This window comes from Agelaius phoeniceus, chromosome 2, assembly GCF_051311805.1.
Source record: "Agelaius phoeniceus isolate bAgePho1 chromosome 2, bAgePho1.hap1, whole genome shotgun sequence".
Lineage (NCBI taxonomy): Eukaryota > Metazoa > Chordata > Aves > Passeriformes > Icteridae > Agelaius > Agelaius phoeniceus.
In genome coordinates, this window is record NC_135266.1 from 71,072,107 (window position 1) to 71,084,124 (window position 12,018).

Below are 12,018 nucleotides of genomic sequence, written 5' to 3' on the forward strand. Positions count from 1 at the left end.
CAGCACTTTGTTCCACAGCAATCTGTAGGAGAAACTCAACCCTCCTGTTAAATGCTTGGGGCTCAAATTTTTAATTCTGTAGAACAGATCTCTAAGGTGCATGAGAAATTTGAGCTCATTCCTAACAGCCTATCAGCATTCAGGCTATTACAGGTGCAAGCAAAACAGCAGCTTTGAGGGAGAAAACAGTTCTGTTATAACCAGAATTCTTACAGACACTTTTGTACTTTCATGTTTAATGAAGGGATCTTTCTTTTATCTCCTACAAAGTTTTCCACCAAGGGCTTTCCAAGCATTGTATAAAGGCGGGTAATGATTTACATCATTAACACTCCCATTTTACAAACAGGAAATTGAAGCCTCCAGAGAAAATCATATGAATAGCTAAATACAGAAAATCCAAGTCCCCCCAAAAAAGAAATGGAATCAAAGCCTCCTGGCAAAAGTCCCCTTTCCAACTACCTTTATTTAGTTGCTGTGCAGCTTTTTTTTCCTTTTTTTTTTTCCTTTAGAAATAACCCAAGCAGTCAAATGAGAGAACAGCAAGGATATTGCAAGATTTAACATACTTACTTCTACACTGCTGGCATTAGTACAAAAATAAAGATTTTTATTAACTAGTTTACAAAAATAAATTCTATTGAGTCCCAGAGGATGTCAATGGGAGGTTTACTTGACTTTGGAAGATAAAGCCTGTTTGAAACGTCTCTTTAGATCTTGCATGTTGGGAGATTTGGGCCGAGGGATGATGGATGACCGCCTCCTGTCCGTGCTGCTGGCATGCTGTAGCTTGCTGACCTCCTTGCAAAGGTACTGGAAGACATCACAGACACCTTGGGAGTCCTCACTGGTGGAGATTTCCAAGAACAGGCTGCCCAGTTCATCTGCCAGCTGTAGTCCCTCCTTTGCCTGTACTTGCCTGGCGTGGAGGAGGTCTGCTTTGTTCCCCACAATAATGATGGGAGTCCTGGCATCGGGGTGCACCTTGCGAATGTGCTGGTAGAGAGGCTGGACAGACTGGTAGCTGCTGTAGTCTGTGATGGAGTAGACCAGCAGGAAGCCCTCTGCCCACTTCACACACCGGGACAGGGAGTCCAGCACCTGCACACAGTCCTCCTGCACCTGCAGTACAACAGAGAGCACAGATTCGGCATTGGGTCATGAGAGTATGAAGACCAAGCACAGCACCATCAAACGGGTCCAAAGGGAAGCCTGAGCTCTGTCTCAGGTGATCAAGTCTCGGCATGCAGGAAATTTGGGCTCAAAAGCTGAGCCTTTGGGTAGCAGAGGAGAACCGATTGATCCAAAACATCTCCGTACCTGAATGCATCCCGGCGTGTCTTGGATCTGCACGGCAACGTGGTCCCCGTCCAGATGTACGAGCCGGGAGTAGAGGTTGCCTGTGGAGCAGAGAGCCGTGAGCCCGGACGGATGCGGGGCCCCGCCGCGCCCGGCCCCGCCGCGCCCCGCCCGCCTCACCTGTGTTGGGCTCGTAGTCGCCGATGAAGCGCTTGGTCAGGAACCGCACGATCATGGCTGAAACACAGAGCGCCGCGTTAGATGGGACGGACGGACGGGGGAAGAGGACGGGCAGGGGAAGAGGACGGGCATCCCCGCACTCACCGCTCTTGCCGACGCCGCGGGCACCCAGCACGGCCAGGCGGACCTGGGCGCCAGGCGGCCCCGGAGGGCACTCGGCGATGGGCGCCAGCAGGAAGGGCTGGGACATGCTCGGCAGGCGCATGGGACAGGCGGCTCGGCGGCCGGAGGGCTCGCACGGCTCCGCTCGGTTCGGTGGAGCCGAGCGGATTTTAAAGGCCCCGGCGGCGGCTCCGCCCTGGGGCCGCCCCGCTGCCGCTGCACCGCCCCCCGCCGTACCGCCCTCTCCGCTCGATTTACCCACCCGGCTCCTACCTCTCCCTCTTTCTCCCACCCTCCCCACTGCCAGGGCGCGGAGTGGTCCGGGCAGGCACAGCCCAGGGGTCTGGCGGACAGCCTCGGCAGGCTGTGCAACCTGCGTCCCACGGCAGGGGCGAGCATCCTGCCGGGCATCCCCCCCGCCCGAGGAAGACAGGCAAATGCACCACCCTCTCAGCAGTGAGGGACTCCAGTCTTGAAAGAAAGGAAATGATTATTTTACCTCATACTATTTTGTTTCTATACCCGAACATATCCTTCTACAGCCAATGTTGAAAACTCAGCTTGTGGATCAAACAACAGCCAGCCCTGAAACCTAAGTGGTCTTGATTGGGCCCTTTGGGCTTTTGAAGTAGAAAAGTTTTGGAGAAGAATGGTACTCCCAATCAGGCCAGTCCTATTTAAGGACAGCCTCAGACCTGCAAGCAGCTGTGCAGATGTTTCAGTCTCCACAAACCATTGCCCTGGCTCCTGCTTCTGCTCTGTGCTGCCCTGCAACTGTGTGAGTACTTAAAAAATAAATAATCCATTCAGAGGCTGCTTTCATTTTTATCAGGGAGATAGCACATGCCAGCAGGATACAACATGGAAAAGGACAGTGGATGGTACTCAAATGGACTGATCTCATGGCACAGAGGGATGGAGTCCCGTGAGAGCTGCAGATGGCTTGGACAGCCCAACAGACCCTGGATGTTCACACACAGGCAGCTGAGTTAAGACAATCCTAATTACATCAGTTAAAGTAGTACCTGCAGAAAAGCATAGTGGAAGAAGCACTGTTGATTATTTGTGCTACTTTAGTGCCCAAGAACCCTTATGGGTTTCTTTTCACTTCCAAAAACTATTGCCCCTGAAGTTTCTACTTTACTCCCATTCAGGCCAGCAAGATCTTTTCTTTTGGGAAAGAAGACTTCTCTTGTATCACTAAAAGCTTTTGGTTTCCAGAGGTTCCCGCTATGGTCACCTCCCCCTAGTGTCGGGGCATCGCTTGTCTTTGGCCTCACTCACAGAGCCAGCAGCAGCTATTTTTATACACTTCTTTACAAAAGAGCTATCAGAGTACATTCAGTGTGCCCCTGAAAGAATGCTACTGAAACAAGTCCGTTCCAAGCAGAAGATTCCCAGGTGCTGAGCTGTGAAAGCAGCATTGAACAACTGTCCTCAAACCTTGAAGGAGCTGCCTCTTTCTCCTGTACAACTCGAGCTGCCTTGCCTGCTGCTGGGAGCACCCCCAAAGAGAAAGTGGGGGTGGTCAAGCACAGAGATAATGTTGCCCAAGCCCAGGCAGGACACCCTGTGAAGGAATTAATGTGCAGGGTGTGATGGACTGTGTCTCTATCAACACCTACCCAGGTACAACAGGAGCAGCTCAGTAAATTGAAGCATTTGGGGCCCAGATTAGCTGTCCCCATGCTGCAGACTAAGCACCCCTGGCATGTGTGAGGCTCCAGGCTATTCCAAGGGGCCTTTCTCTGATCTGCAGGCCCGACTTGGAAGTGCCAGGCTGTACTTTTTTAACCTCCTCTGTAGATGGCCAATCCCACTATCCCTATGGCCCATCACGATCCCCTTTCCCTACAGTGCCAGGTATGCCATACTGCTGCCTGACACATCCCCCTGGCAACACTCAACAGCAGTACTTTTGGGGGGAGAGTAGGTGGCTTGTTCCTGTGATGGTGGCATGGAGAACATCCTGAGAACATCTGGAGCTTCTTTTTTTATTATTTTTCTGAGTTCCTAAGCTGTATGGGTGCTGCTGGTGGGAGCAATGTTCCTACCCCATGCAGCCTCTGTACGGCTCCTCCTCCCACTTCCCAGTCCTGCCTTTTCACTGACCCTCCCTGCCTGATACTGCCTACACAGTGCTCAGGAAACCTCAAATCCTGCTGTTGCCAATAGGCTAAAAAAGATGAAGCTGACAGCTCAGAAGGCAGTTTCCTTGCCGCTTCTCTCGGAGATAACAGGAGATTTTGCCAGGGGTAAAGGTTTGTGGCTGTAAAGGAGCCTCAGAACAGGACTGCAGAGAACTGGTTACAGCTCATGGGTTTAGTGTGTAAAACCCTTCCAGAGCAAGTCAAAATTGGTGACTCCAAACCCTGTAAGGAACATGCTTCCTGTTTCAGCTCAGGACTGGAGATGTCTCTACAGGCAGTTCTTCAGCTTTTCCCAATTCACAGATCTCCCTCTTTCGTCAGGATTGTGCAAAAACAGGGCAGCCAAACACACAGGAAGCAAACTTCAGCAGCTGAGATCAGGTACTGAGATCTGTTAAGTGTCTGGGCTGTGAAACTTCAGATGAGTGTGGAAAACCCCCACTTCACTAAGTGCAACAAACAGGCTACACCTTCGTTTATTTGTCCTCTTTCCAAACATTAAAAACAAACAAACAAAAAAGGTTATTTTCTTCCTGTACAAACCCAGATTCATTTTCAGTCATTTCTGGGAATCCTGACCAAGAAAACCTTCCCAGCCTCACTTCCCAGCCCAGAGGGCTTCCAAATATGCATTTACAACCAACTACCATTGGCATAGTGACCTTAAAAACACTTTTTCTAAATGAATTGAATAGTGTTGCAATGCAGTGTCTCTGGGAGCACAGTTCTTAAACAAGACCACTGTAATGCTGCCCAGTCTTAGTATTCCAATTTGTTTAAAGTAAGTTCAAAAAGTTTAGAACTGTGCCCCACTTATGATGTTAATAATTTCATCATGCTGCTACAGCTAATCCGCCGTGATTTTGACAAGTGAGTACTAACCGAACATAGAACCAAAATAGCCTAGACATGCATGCATGAGAAGCAAATTTAAAATGCCATCACCAGTCTGTATCCAATAGCCTCCCACTTAATTCCTACAAAGCCTAGTGGAAAATGATGCTTATCTTGTAGGGCAAATACCACTTTTAAATGGCTGTGGAAACTGACAAGCTAAAGAACTTGATAAAGCACACAAATCTTGCTGCTCCAAGAAAAGCCCCTTGACCATAAAAGCCAAGTGCATATGGTGCACAGCTCTACTGTCACGGAGCAGCCTGCTAAGGGGCATGCTCCTCCAAGTCACTTCCAAAGTCATTCCACATGTACAGCCTGCTGCATCTTCTGAGATGGGAGCTTAAGAGGACTTCAAACATAGCAATCTGCTCACTGGAACTTGGAAACTCCAGCCCATCCAACCTAAAGCCCTTCACCCTTAGATACCAGCCCAAGCCAGACTCTGAATTCAAGGTCTGAAACCTACATTCCATGGGAATGGGAACACCCACCATTGAGAGTTAGGTAAAAGCAAACCTCATCTCTGTGTTCCCTACTCCCACGCTTACAAGCTGCCCTGCAATTCACTGTTCAGCAATGCTCAGCAGTGAACACCTACAAACAGCTTGAGATCACTTGCTGCTCTAGTACTTCTGTCTACACGTAGACATTGGTTTTACATCACTTACTGAAGGTAGCTGAGCAATGCCTGACATGACATTTCAAGGTAAACTATTATTTATTTACCTGTAACTACAAAACAAGCCTGAGACTGTGCGTTTTCAAGGCTAACCAAGCAGGTTCCCTTCAGCAGTCTCTAGAAGGTTACACACTGCTTCAAGCAAAGCTCACTAAACCAGCACTGGTTAGTAAACAGTCAGCTGAAGATCTTCTTCCATTTAAGAACTGCACAGGTGGCAGTGGGCTTTTGTGAGACATGAGTAAATCTGGGATGAGAGGAATTCACTGCAACATTCAACAGGCATGCAATAAACATATAAAATGAAAGTGTTTAGTAGCTATACCAGCCAATTAAAATGTTAAAAATCAAAATACAAAGGCTGGCAGTTCTGGAATGAAAACCTTGTTTCTAAACTACCACTATTTTGTAAGAAGGCTTATTGGCATGGGGATGCTGTAAACATTATTTTGCAAGTTACACTGGTGGAAGAACAAAATTTGCCTAGACATTTCCCTAGAAGTTGTTTTCAAAAATGGTTTCAACAATTCCTCAGTATTCATGAGGCCCCTTAGCCAAAACCTTGCATGAATGAAATCTGAAACACCTTATCTCTTTTCCTACCAAAGAAAAACAAAAAACCCAAGCCTTTAAGTGGCACTGGGTGATTCTTGATTCAAGTTCTTAGTCTGCTGGTGAAACAGTCCATGGCCTCTCATAATAGCTCATGATCATTACTAAGCACTAGCAAGTTTCAGTGTTCCTAGCATTTATCATCTATAGAAATGATGAAATTCGTCAGCAAAAGCTGCAGATGATTGAAATGACTAAGCATCATGGTAAATGCAAGCTAAATAAATAAACTTCAATAAAAGAAGGTTTCTAAAGCATCTGTTCAAACACAAAAGCCCCAAACCCAACTAAATGAATCAGCCACAATCACATACACTTGTCCAAAACCATATCTTTAGTTTATTTTTTAAACATACATTATGCCATGAATTCATAAGGAATTGGCTCCAGCAGCTCTGGATCCTTGCCATTAGTTCTCACGAAGTGTGCTTCTCTTGGTGGAGCAGGCTGTAAACAGAAAAATAAAAAATGAAAACTCATGACATTACAGCTCAAAAGCATTTTTTCAGAAAATAACAATTTGTCAACCATTTAGTGCCTTATTATGTAAACATTACAGTGATTTTACCATTCCTAGTCTCATAAATTTCATTCAAAGAGTAGCAGTAAGAAAATGATCTGCCAGAAAATGTTGCTCTTGCTGCTAAAGGTGCTTTACTCTCTCTGCAGCTCACCAACCCAATGAACACAGAGTGATGCATCCCTGCAGCTCCAGAAGCAATAGCCATTACCTCTTCTCTGAAGTCTGGTTATTAATTCTTTCCTTCAAGGCTCACATTAGAACCTGTTGCAACTGAAAATTCACCAAAACCAAAGACTCTACTGACCCTAAAACCATCCAGAGCTGCTGCTGCAGACAAGCAACAACAGAGGAAGTAGCCAAGCCTTTGTTCAGAGCTACAACTACAATTTTCATCTGGCACAGAACAGTGCTCAGGCACCAAACATCCCAGACAGCCCAAATGCCCATGCACTGCATGAGGCCACTACTTCAAGAATGCAGTCATCTCCTGCTCAAGGACTGTGACCTCAACAGAAACATTACCTGACGTTTCAGTTGAACCCAAATGCCTTTTTCTTTTGCTTCCTTTTTCTTCCTTTCATTTTCCTTCACACGCTGCAGAAAGCTGTCTCTGCTCTTGGAATGTTTAATATGCTCTATACGCACATTAATTCTCTTGGCCAGAATCTTGCCCCTAAGAAAGGCAAGCAGTTTTTAATCTTCACTTGAAAAAACGTCACATTAAATCAAGACTTACAGACCTTACAGAACTAACTCCATAAGTTCAATTACAGATCATTTTTGGGCAATACGTCAAAACACAGCTGCAGATGCATCAGATATAACTTACGTATAACTAAAAGCTTATTATTATATAACAAGGTCATATATAACAATGTGCTGACAATTTCAGATTAAAATTGTGGAGAATACATAGTTTTAGCCTCTTAGCATACAAACAAGTAATTTTATAACAAATGCACAGCAACCAGGCTCCTGGAACCAAAAAAAAAACCCCCAACTTGTCTTTTTTTGACTCAATTGTACATAATTCAGCTGGATACACCTACATACTAGTATTTAAAAAGGGCTTTGATGCCAGCACACTGGCTGTGTGAAGCCCTGCTAGGTAATGTGACTTTAGGTGTTAAGAGAAACAAAAAATGTTTCCTCTGACAGGATCCAAGTCAAATGAGCATCATTTGCTTGGGTTATAAAAAGGAAATACACTTTACCCACCTTGAATGACCAATCAAGACAAGAACTGTCTAACTGGTAAAGTGAAAGGAGGGTGCAATCACAGTTCAACTTTCTCAAATACCAAGTTTCAATACATAGAATTTCATTACTTACTTAACCTGCTTGTTAACAATAATGCCCACAGCGTGCTGAGTAACATTATACACCCTTCCAGTCTTGCCATGGTAACACTTGTGGGGCATGCCTTTTTGAACAGTACCCATGCCCTGTTAAGAAACAAAAAGAAAAGGGGAAAAAAAAAAAGGAGTGGGAGGGAAAAAAGGGTTTTTCTTTAAGAAGTAACTTAAAGTATACATTTCAAATTATTTGAGATTTATTACAAAATATTCCCATTTTACCCCAAAGCTGGAATTTATTGCCATGCATTTTGCATCTGAAGACTACCAAATTTTGCTACATCAGTTCTGGTAGCTTTCAGTGTCGGTGAAATGACAGATCACTTTGCTTCCAAGACAAGCAAGCAATCACAAGAGACATTCATCATCAAGCTCCAGCGCGTGAGGAAGTGTCAATTCTGAACAATACATTCTCCAAGTTAAACAACAAACCAGCAAAATTAAACTCCACCTTCCGTGTGACTGCTACAAGAACATGGCATTCCAAATGAAACCAAAGGATTCAACCAAATAGGAATCCTTGATGAAAGGCTTTCACATTCACTGCAACCCAGTTATGAAAGTACAGTTGACTTAAAAAAAGTCATAATATATGCCAAGTGATGGGAAATGCTGCTTCACTTTCCCCCCCTTTATTAATATATATGATGTATCCTCCCATTTATTTCTTGATTTTTAGTTTTAGTATAGCTTTGCAATCACTTATGAACCACCCCACCACAAATCATGGCTCATAACAGAGTATCAACTAAGTGGCAGCTGAGGCTCCTAGGAAAGCTGTGCCAGTAGCCAGCTCAAATATTGGCTATGGCATACTTCCCTTTTGCAGCTGAACACACCAAAACAAAGCACACCCATATTATATGTATCTACAAAACCCCACATACACCAGCATGTGACACTGGCTCAGTAGCACTGTCATTCCAATACTGCTCCCTAAGTGAGCAGCAGGCACTTGTGTTGGCACATGTGACCCAAACAACAAGAGCCCACCCCAAGGAGCTGGAGACTGTTCAGGACCACACTGCTTCAGCTTTTAGTCACACAGCACTGCAGAAAGTACCTTGATATCAACTATGTCACCCTTCTTGTAGATCCGCATATAGGTAGCCAGAGGGACCACTCCTGTTAAGAGATACAAATTTGGATACTTAGGAAGCCTGGAATTTCACACACATTAAAAGGATGAGGGACACAGATCATGCATATGATACAGTTTTCCTAAATACCTCAAAAATCAAACCACGCTTTTTTTAAAGCGGTAATTACACACTTCACACACTTCAAATTTTTAAAATGCCCAGCTAAAGAAAAATCAGATTTGTTTTCCTAATGCCAAGATTGAAGAGACATTAAACTATTTAATATATCAATATAAATGCAACTGCTTATTGATCAGAGGAAAAACCCCTCTATGTTTTAATTAACTGCTGAAATACTTTCCTCACCTTCAAATTAATTTTCAAGCACTGACAGATTTAGCACTGTGGCTACTGTGAAACAACCAGAATACCAAAGCATTTGTAGTAAGAGCTCAGAGCTCTGTGTATGGTTCTACAGTTTTTAGCCCAAGTTGTCAGAAATCCCTTGGCACAAGCCCTTGTTTCACAGCCCATCCCCAGGGAGTGCAGCTGTCCATCAGGGCAGTCAGTGGATGCAGCGCTGGTACTGCCAGGGACACTCACCATGCTTACGGAAGGGCCTGGAGAACATGTAACGCGTTCCCCTCCTCTTTCCCTTTGTGTTCGTCATTTTGGCTGGTTACTGTAAAAAATTAAGGCAAATTATTCACAACTATCAGTTCACTCACCACAAAGCTGACGGAATTCTCAAGTATTTCAGATTAATGGACTCTTTAAGCCTATTCAGAATGACACTGCTTCAGTTCAAGCAATTAGGCATCCAAAGAAATCAGAGCTTATAGGACCACAACTTAACTCAGGTTAGAATGGATGCCAGCAAGGTACTCAGTTTAACTCCTGCTTACAGCAAGGTCTACTGAGGTCAAGCCAAGCTACTCAAGAACTTTTTACACTCAGGTCTTGAAACTTGACTGGAGAAAGTTCTTGAGTAGGATCAAAGAATATACAGCATTAGAAGATACCCGCAAAGACCAACTCTGTCGAGAACACCTGAAGAGTCACAGAATGTAACTGAGAGCATTGTTCAGAAGATTATTGAACTCTCTAGGGCTGGTGCTGTGACCAGCTTCCCCAGGGAGCCCGTTCCAGTGCCCAACCACCCTTGGGGTGAAAAACCAAACCCTGATACCCAACTTAAAACCTTCCCTGACACATCTTCATGCCACTTCCTCGGGTCCCATCTCTGGTCACCACAAGGACCAGTGACTGCCCCTCCACTTCCACTCATGCAGTAGCAATGAGGAGCAGCTGCTCCTTGTATTACTTTCCCCCAAGACCTTACTGCATAGCCTTCCTAGGGAGCATATTTGGAGGCCTGGCTATTACCATTAACATTATTCCCCTTATATCCAGTCTGAGCTTCTCCAGCTTCAGCTGGTTATTCCATGCTTCCACAGGCCCTTGCCAGGCACCAGGATACATCCGCTCGCTGTGAGATGTCCCTCGATGACACCTGACCCTGTCCCGTTCCCTAAGCCCCTCCTTACAAGGCACCCATAAGGCAGGATCCCCACCACAACATTCACAGGAAGGCTCACATGCTCCGCAGGCCTACGCGGCCATCCCGGCATTGTCGGCCCCGAGGAGCCGCCCCTGTGCCGCCTTCCCTGCCCCGACATCCCGCCGGGGTGGCCGGGCCCGCCGCCACGTGCTGCAGCGCTGCTGCTCCGCACCAGCACCCGCCGCGGGCCTCGGCGGCCCCTGCCTCCATCAGCAGCCCCATTCCTCCCACCCTCAGCACCCTCAGCACCCCCCTCCCGCCCGCCCCCCGCAATCCGCCCGGCACCGCAACCCGCGGCCTCCTCGCTCCCCCACTCCCCGCCCTAGGAAGGCCGTGGTGCTCCCATCAGAGCCGGCGGTCCCCCGCCCGCCCCCGCCGGCAGCAGGAGCCCTCCGGCCGCGTCCCCGCTCCGTGTCCCCGCCAGCCCGCATCCCCAGCGCGTCCCGCGGAGCGGCGGAGGAGCGCGGGCGCTCACCGTGCGTGCGCACAAAATGGCGCCCCGGCTCCAAAGGAAGGGGGCGGTGCCGCGCCCGCCCTTAACAGCGGGGCCTCGGCGGGGCTGCCCGTGCCGCGCCTGACGGGAAGGGGACGGCCTGAGGGGCAGCGAGCCCCGAGATGGTGATCCCGAAAAACGGCAGCGGCACATGGCTGATCCTGCGGCTAAAGCAGGGAGTAACGCCGCGGGTTTTAGGGCTGTGCATGTGTTTTCATGGCAACGGGCAGAAAGCGATGCACAGGAAGTTCCAGCTGAACGTGAGGAAGAGCTTGTTTCCTGTGCGGTGACCGCGCACTGGAACAGAACGCCCAGAGAGGTTGTGGAGCCTCCCTCACTGGAGATATTAAAGAACTGTCCGGACGCAATCCTGCGCCGTGTGCTGGGGCAGTCTGGACCAGATGCCCCTTCCAGCCTGAGGCACCCTGTGACTCTTTGAGATGGGGGTGGGAGAGGTCTGGCAGCGCGGGTGTCGGGAGCAGGCAAGACGAGCGAGATGTCTGTCAGGGATCCCGAGGAGCGAGTCCTGCGGTGAGCAGCTGGCCCGCCATCCTTGAGGAAACAAGTTTGGAAATGTAGAACATAAGCAGCCAGCAGGGTGTTTTACGACATGAAAGTAGTGCGCCAGCATTTAAATTGGCCGGCGCTGCTGTGTGTCAGTCACGGCTGCCCGACCGGAGATCCCGCATTCCGGGGCAGGGAAGCGGGCTGGGAGAAGCATGCTAACAACCAGATGCGAAGAGGCTGCGCAGGTTTGGGTTTTCTTAGTATTGTAATGAGGTTTTTCGTAGTATGATGCCATAATCTTCAGTTTGTATGGCAGAGATTTCCACCAGATAAATAAAGCCCGGACTCTCCACGAAGAGCCCTTCCAGTGCCACAGGTTGCATGGGCTGCGAGAAGGAAGGGAGTGGTGAGCAGGTTCCCGAGCCGGCAGTGACTCGCTCTGTTTGTGCATCTCCGGTATCGGAGGAGACGGGAATCACCTTGGGAATCACTGGTTGCAGTGAGTCAAGAGAGGGCCT

General features: G+C 47.6%; 2 protein-coding genes and 2 non-coding genes across 5 annotated transcripts; all 4 read right to left on the minus strand.

Moving 5' to 3' along the window:
* Positions 1–206: 206 nt before the first annotated feature.
* RASL11A (RAS like family 11 member A) lies at positions 207–1,809 on the minus strand. The gene is made up of 4 exons (XM_054654908.2): positions 1,624–1,809; positions 1,480–1,536; positions 1,321–1,400; positions 207–1,122 (listed from the first exon to the last, which is right to left on the minus strand). Exons 1-4 carry the CDS (start codon positions 1,742–1,744, stop codon positions 670–672), a joined length of 711 nt encoding a protein of 236 aa, XP_054510883.2. The 5' UTR covers positions 1,745–1,809; the 3' UTR covers positions 207–669.
* Positions 1,810–6,290: 4,481 nt separating this feature from the next.
* RPL21 (ribosomal protein L21) lies at positions 6,291–11,107 on the minus strand. Of its 2 annotated transcripts, none has more exons than XM_054655140.2 (6): positions 10,976–11,107; positions 9,543–9,621; positions 8,921–8,982; positions 7,835–7,947; positions 7,025–7,175; positions 6,291–6,426 (listed from the first exon to the last, which is right to left on the minus strand). In XM_054655140.2, the coding sequence occupies exons 2-6, from the start codon at positions 9,607–9,609 to the stop codon at positions 6,337–6,339; spliced, it is 483 nt and encodes a 160-aa protein (XP_054511115.1). In that variant the 5' UTR covers positions 9,610–9,621; positions 10,976–11,107; the 3' UTR covers positions 6,291–6,336. The 2 variants fall into 2 exon arrangements, with proteins under 2 accessions (XP_054511115.1, XP_077029960.1); XM_077173845.1 differs by lacking the exon at positions 10,976–11,107 and adding an exon at positions 10,326–10,493.
* Positions 7,643–7,775, minus strand: LOC129117729 (small nucleolar RNA SNORA27). The gene has a single exon (XR_008533894.1). It is a non-coding gene; the product is annotated as a small nucleolar RNA SNORA27 (small nucleolar RNA).
* Positions 8,151–8,231, minus strand: LOC129117716 (small nucleolar RNA SNORD102). The gene has a single exon (XR_008533881.1). It is a non-coding gene; the product is annotated as a small nucleolar RNA SNORD102 (small nucleolar RNA).
* Positions 11,108–12,018: the final 911 nt, after the last annotated feature.

Coding starts and splice junctions, on each gene's coding strand:
- RASL11A (XM_054654908.2), bottom strand. CDS start 1,744: ATGCGCCTGCCGAGCATGTCCCAGCCCTTCCTGCTGGCGCCCATCGCC. Junction 1,401..1,479: donor CGACTACGAGCCCAACACAG/GTGAGGCGGGCG, acceptor TCTGCTCCACAG/GCAACCTCTACTCCCGGCTC. Junction 1,123..1,320: donor ACACGCCGGGATGCATTCAG/GTACGGAGATGT, acceptor GTTGTACTGCAG/GTGCAGGAGGACTGTGTGCA.
- RPL21 (XM_054655140.2), bottom strand. CDS start 9,609: ATGACGAACACAAAGGGAAAGAGGAGGGGAACGCGTTACATGTTCTCC. Junction 7,948..8,920: donor GTGACATAGTTGATATCAAG/GTACTTTCTGCA, acceptor GTTTCTTAACAG/GGCATGGGTACTGTTCAAAA. Junction 6,427..7,024: donor GGGTTCAACTGAAACGTCAG/GTAATGTTTCTG, acceptor TTCTGTTTACAG/CCTGCTCCACCAAGAGAAGC.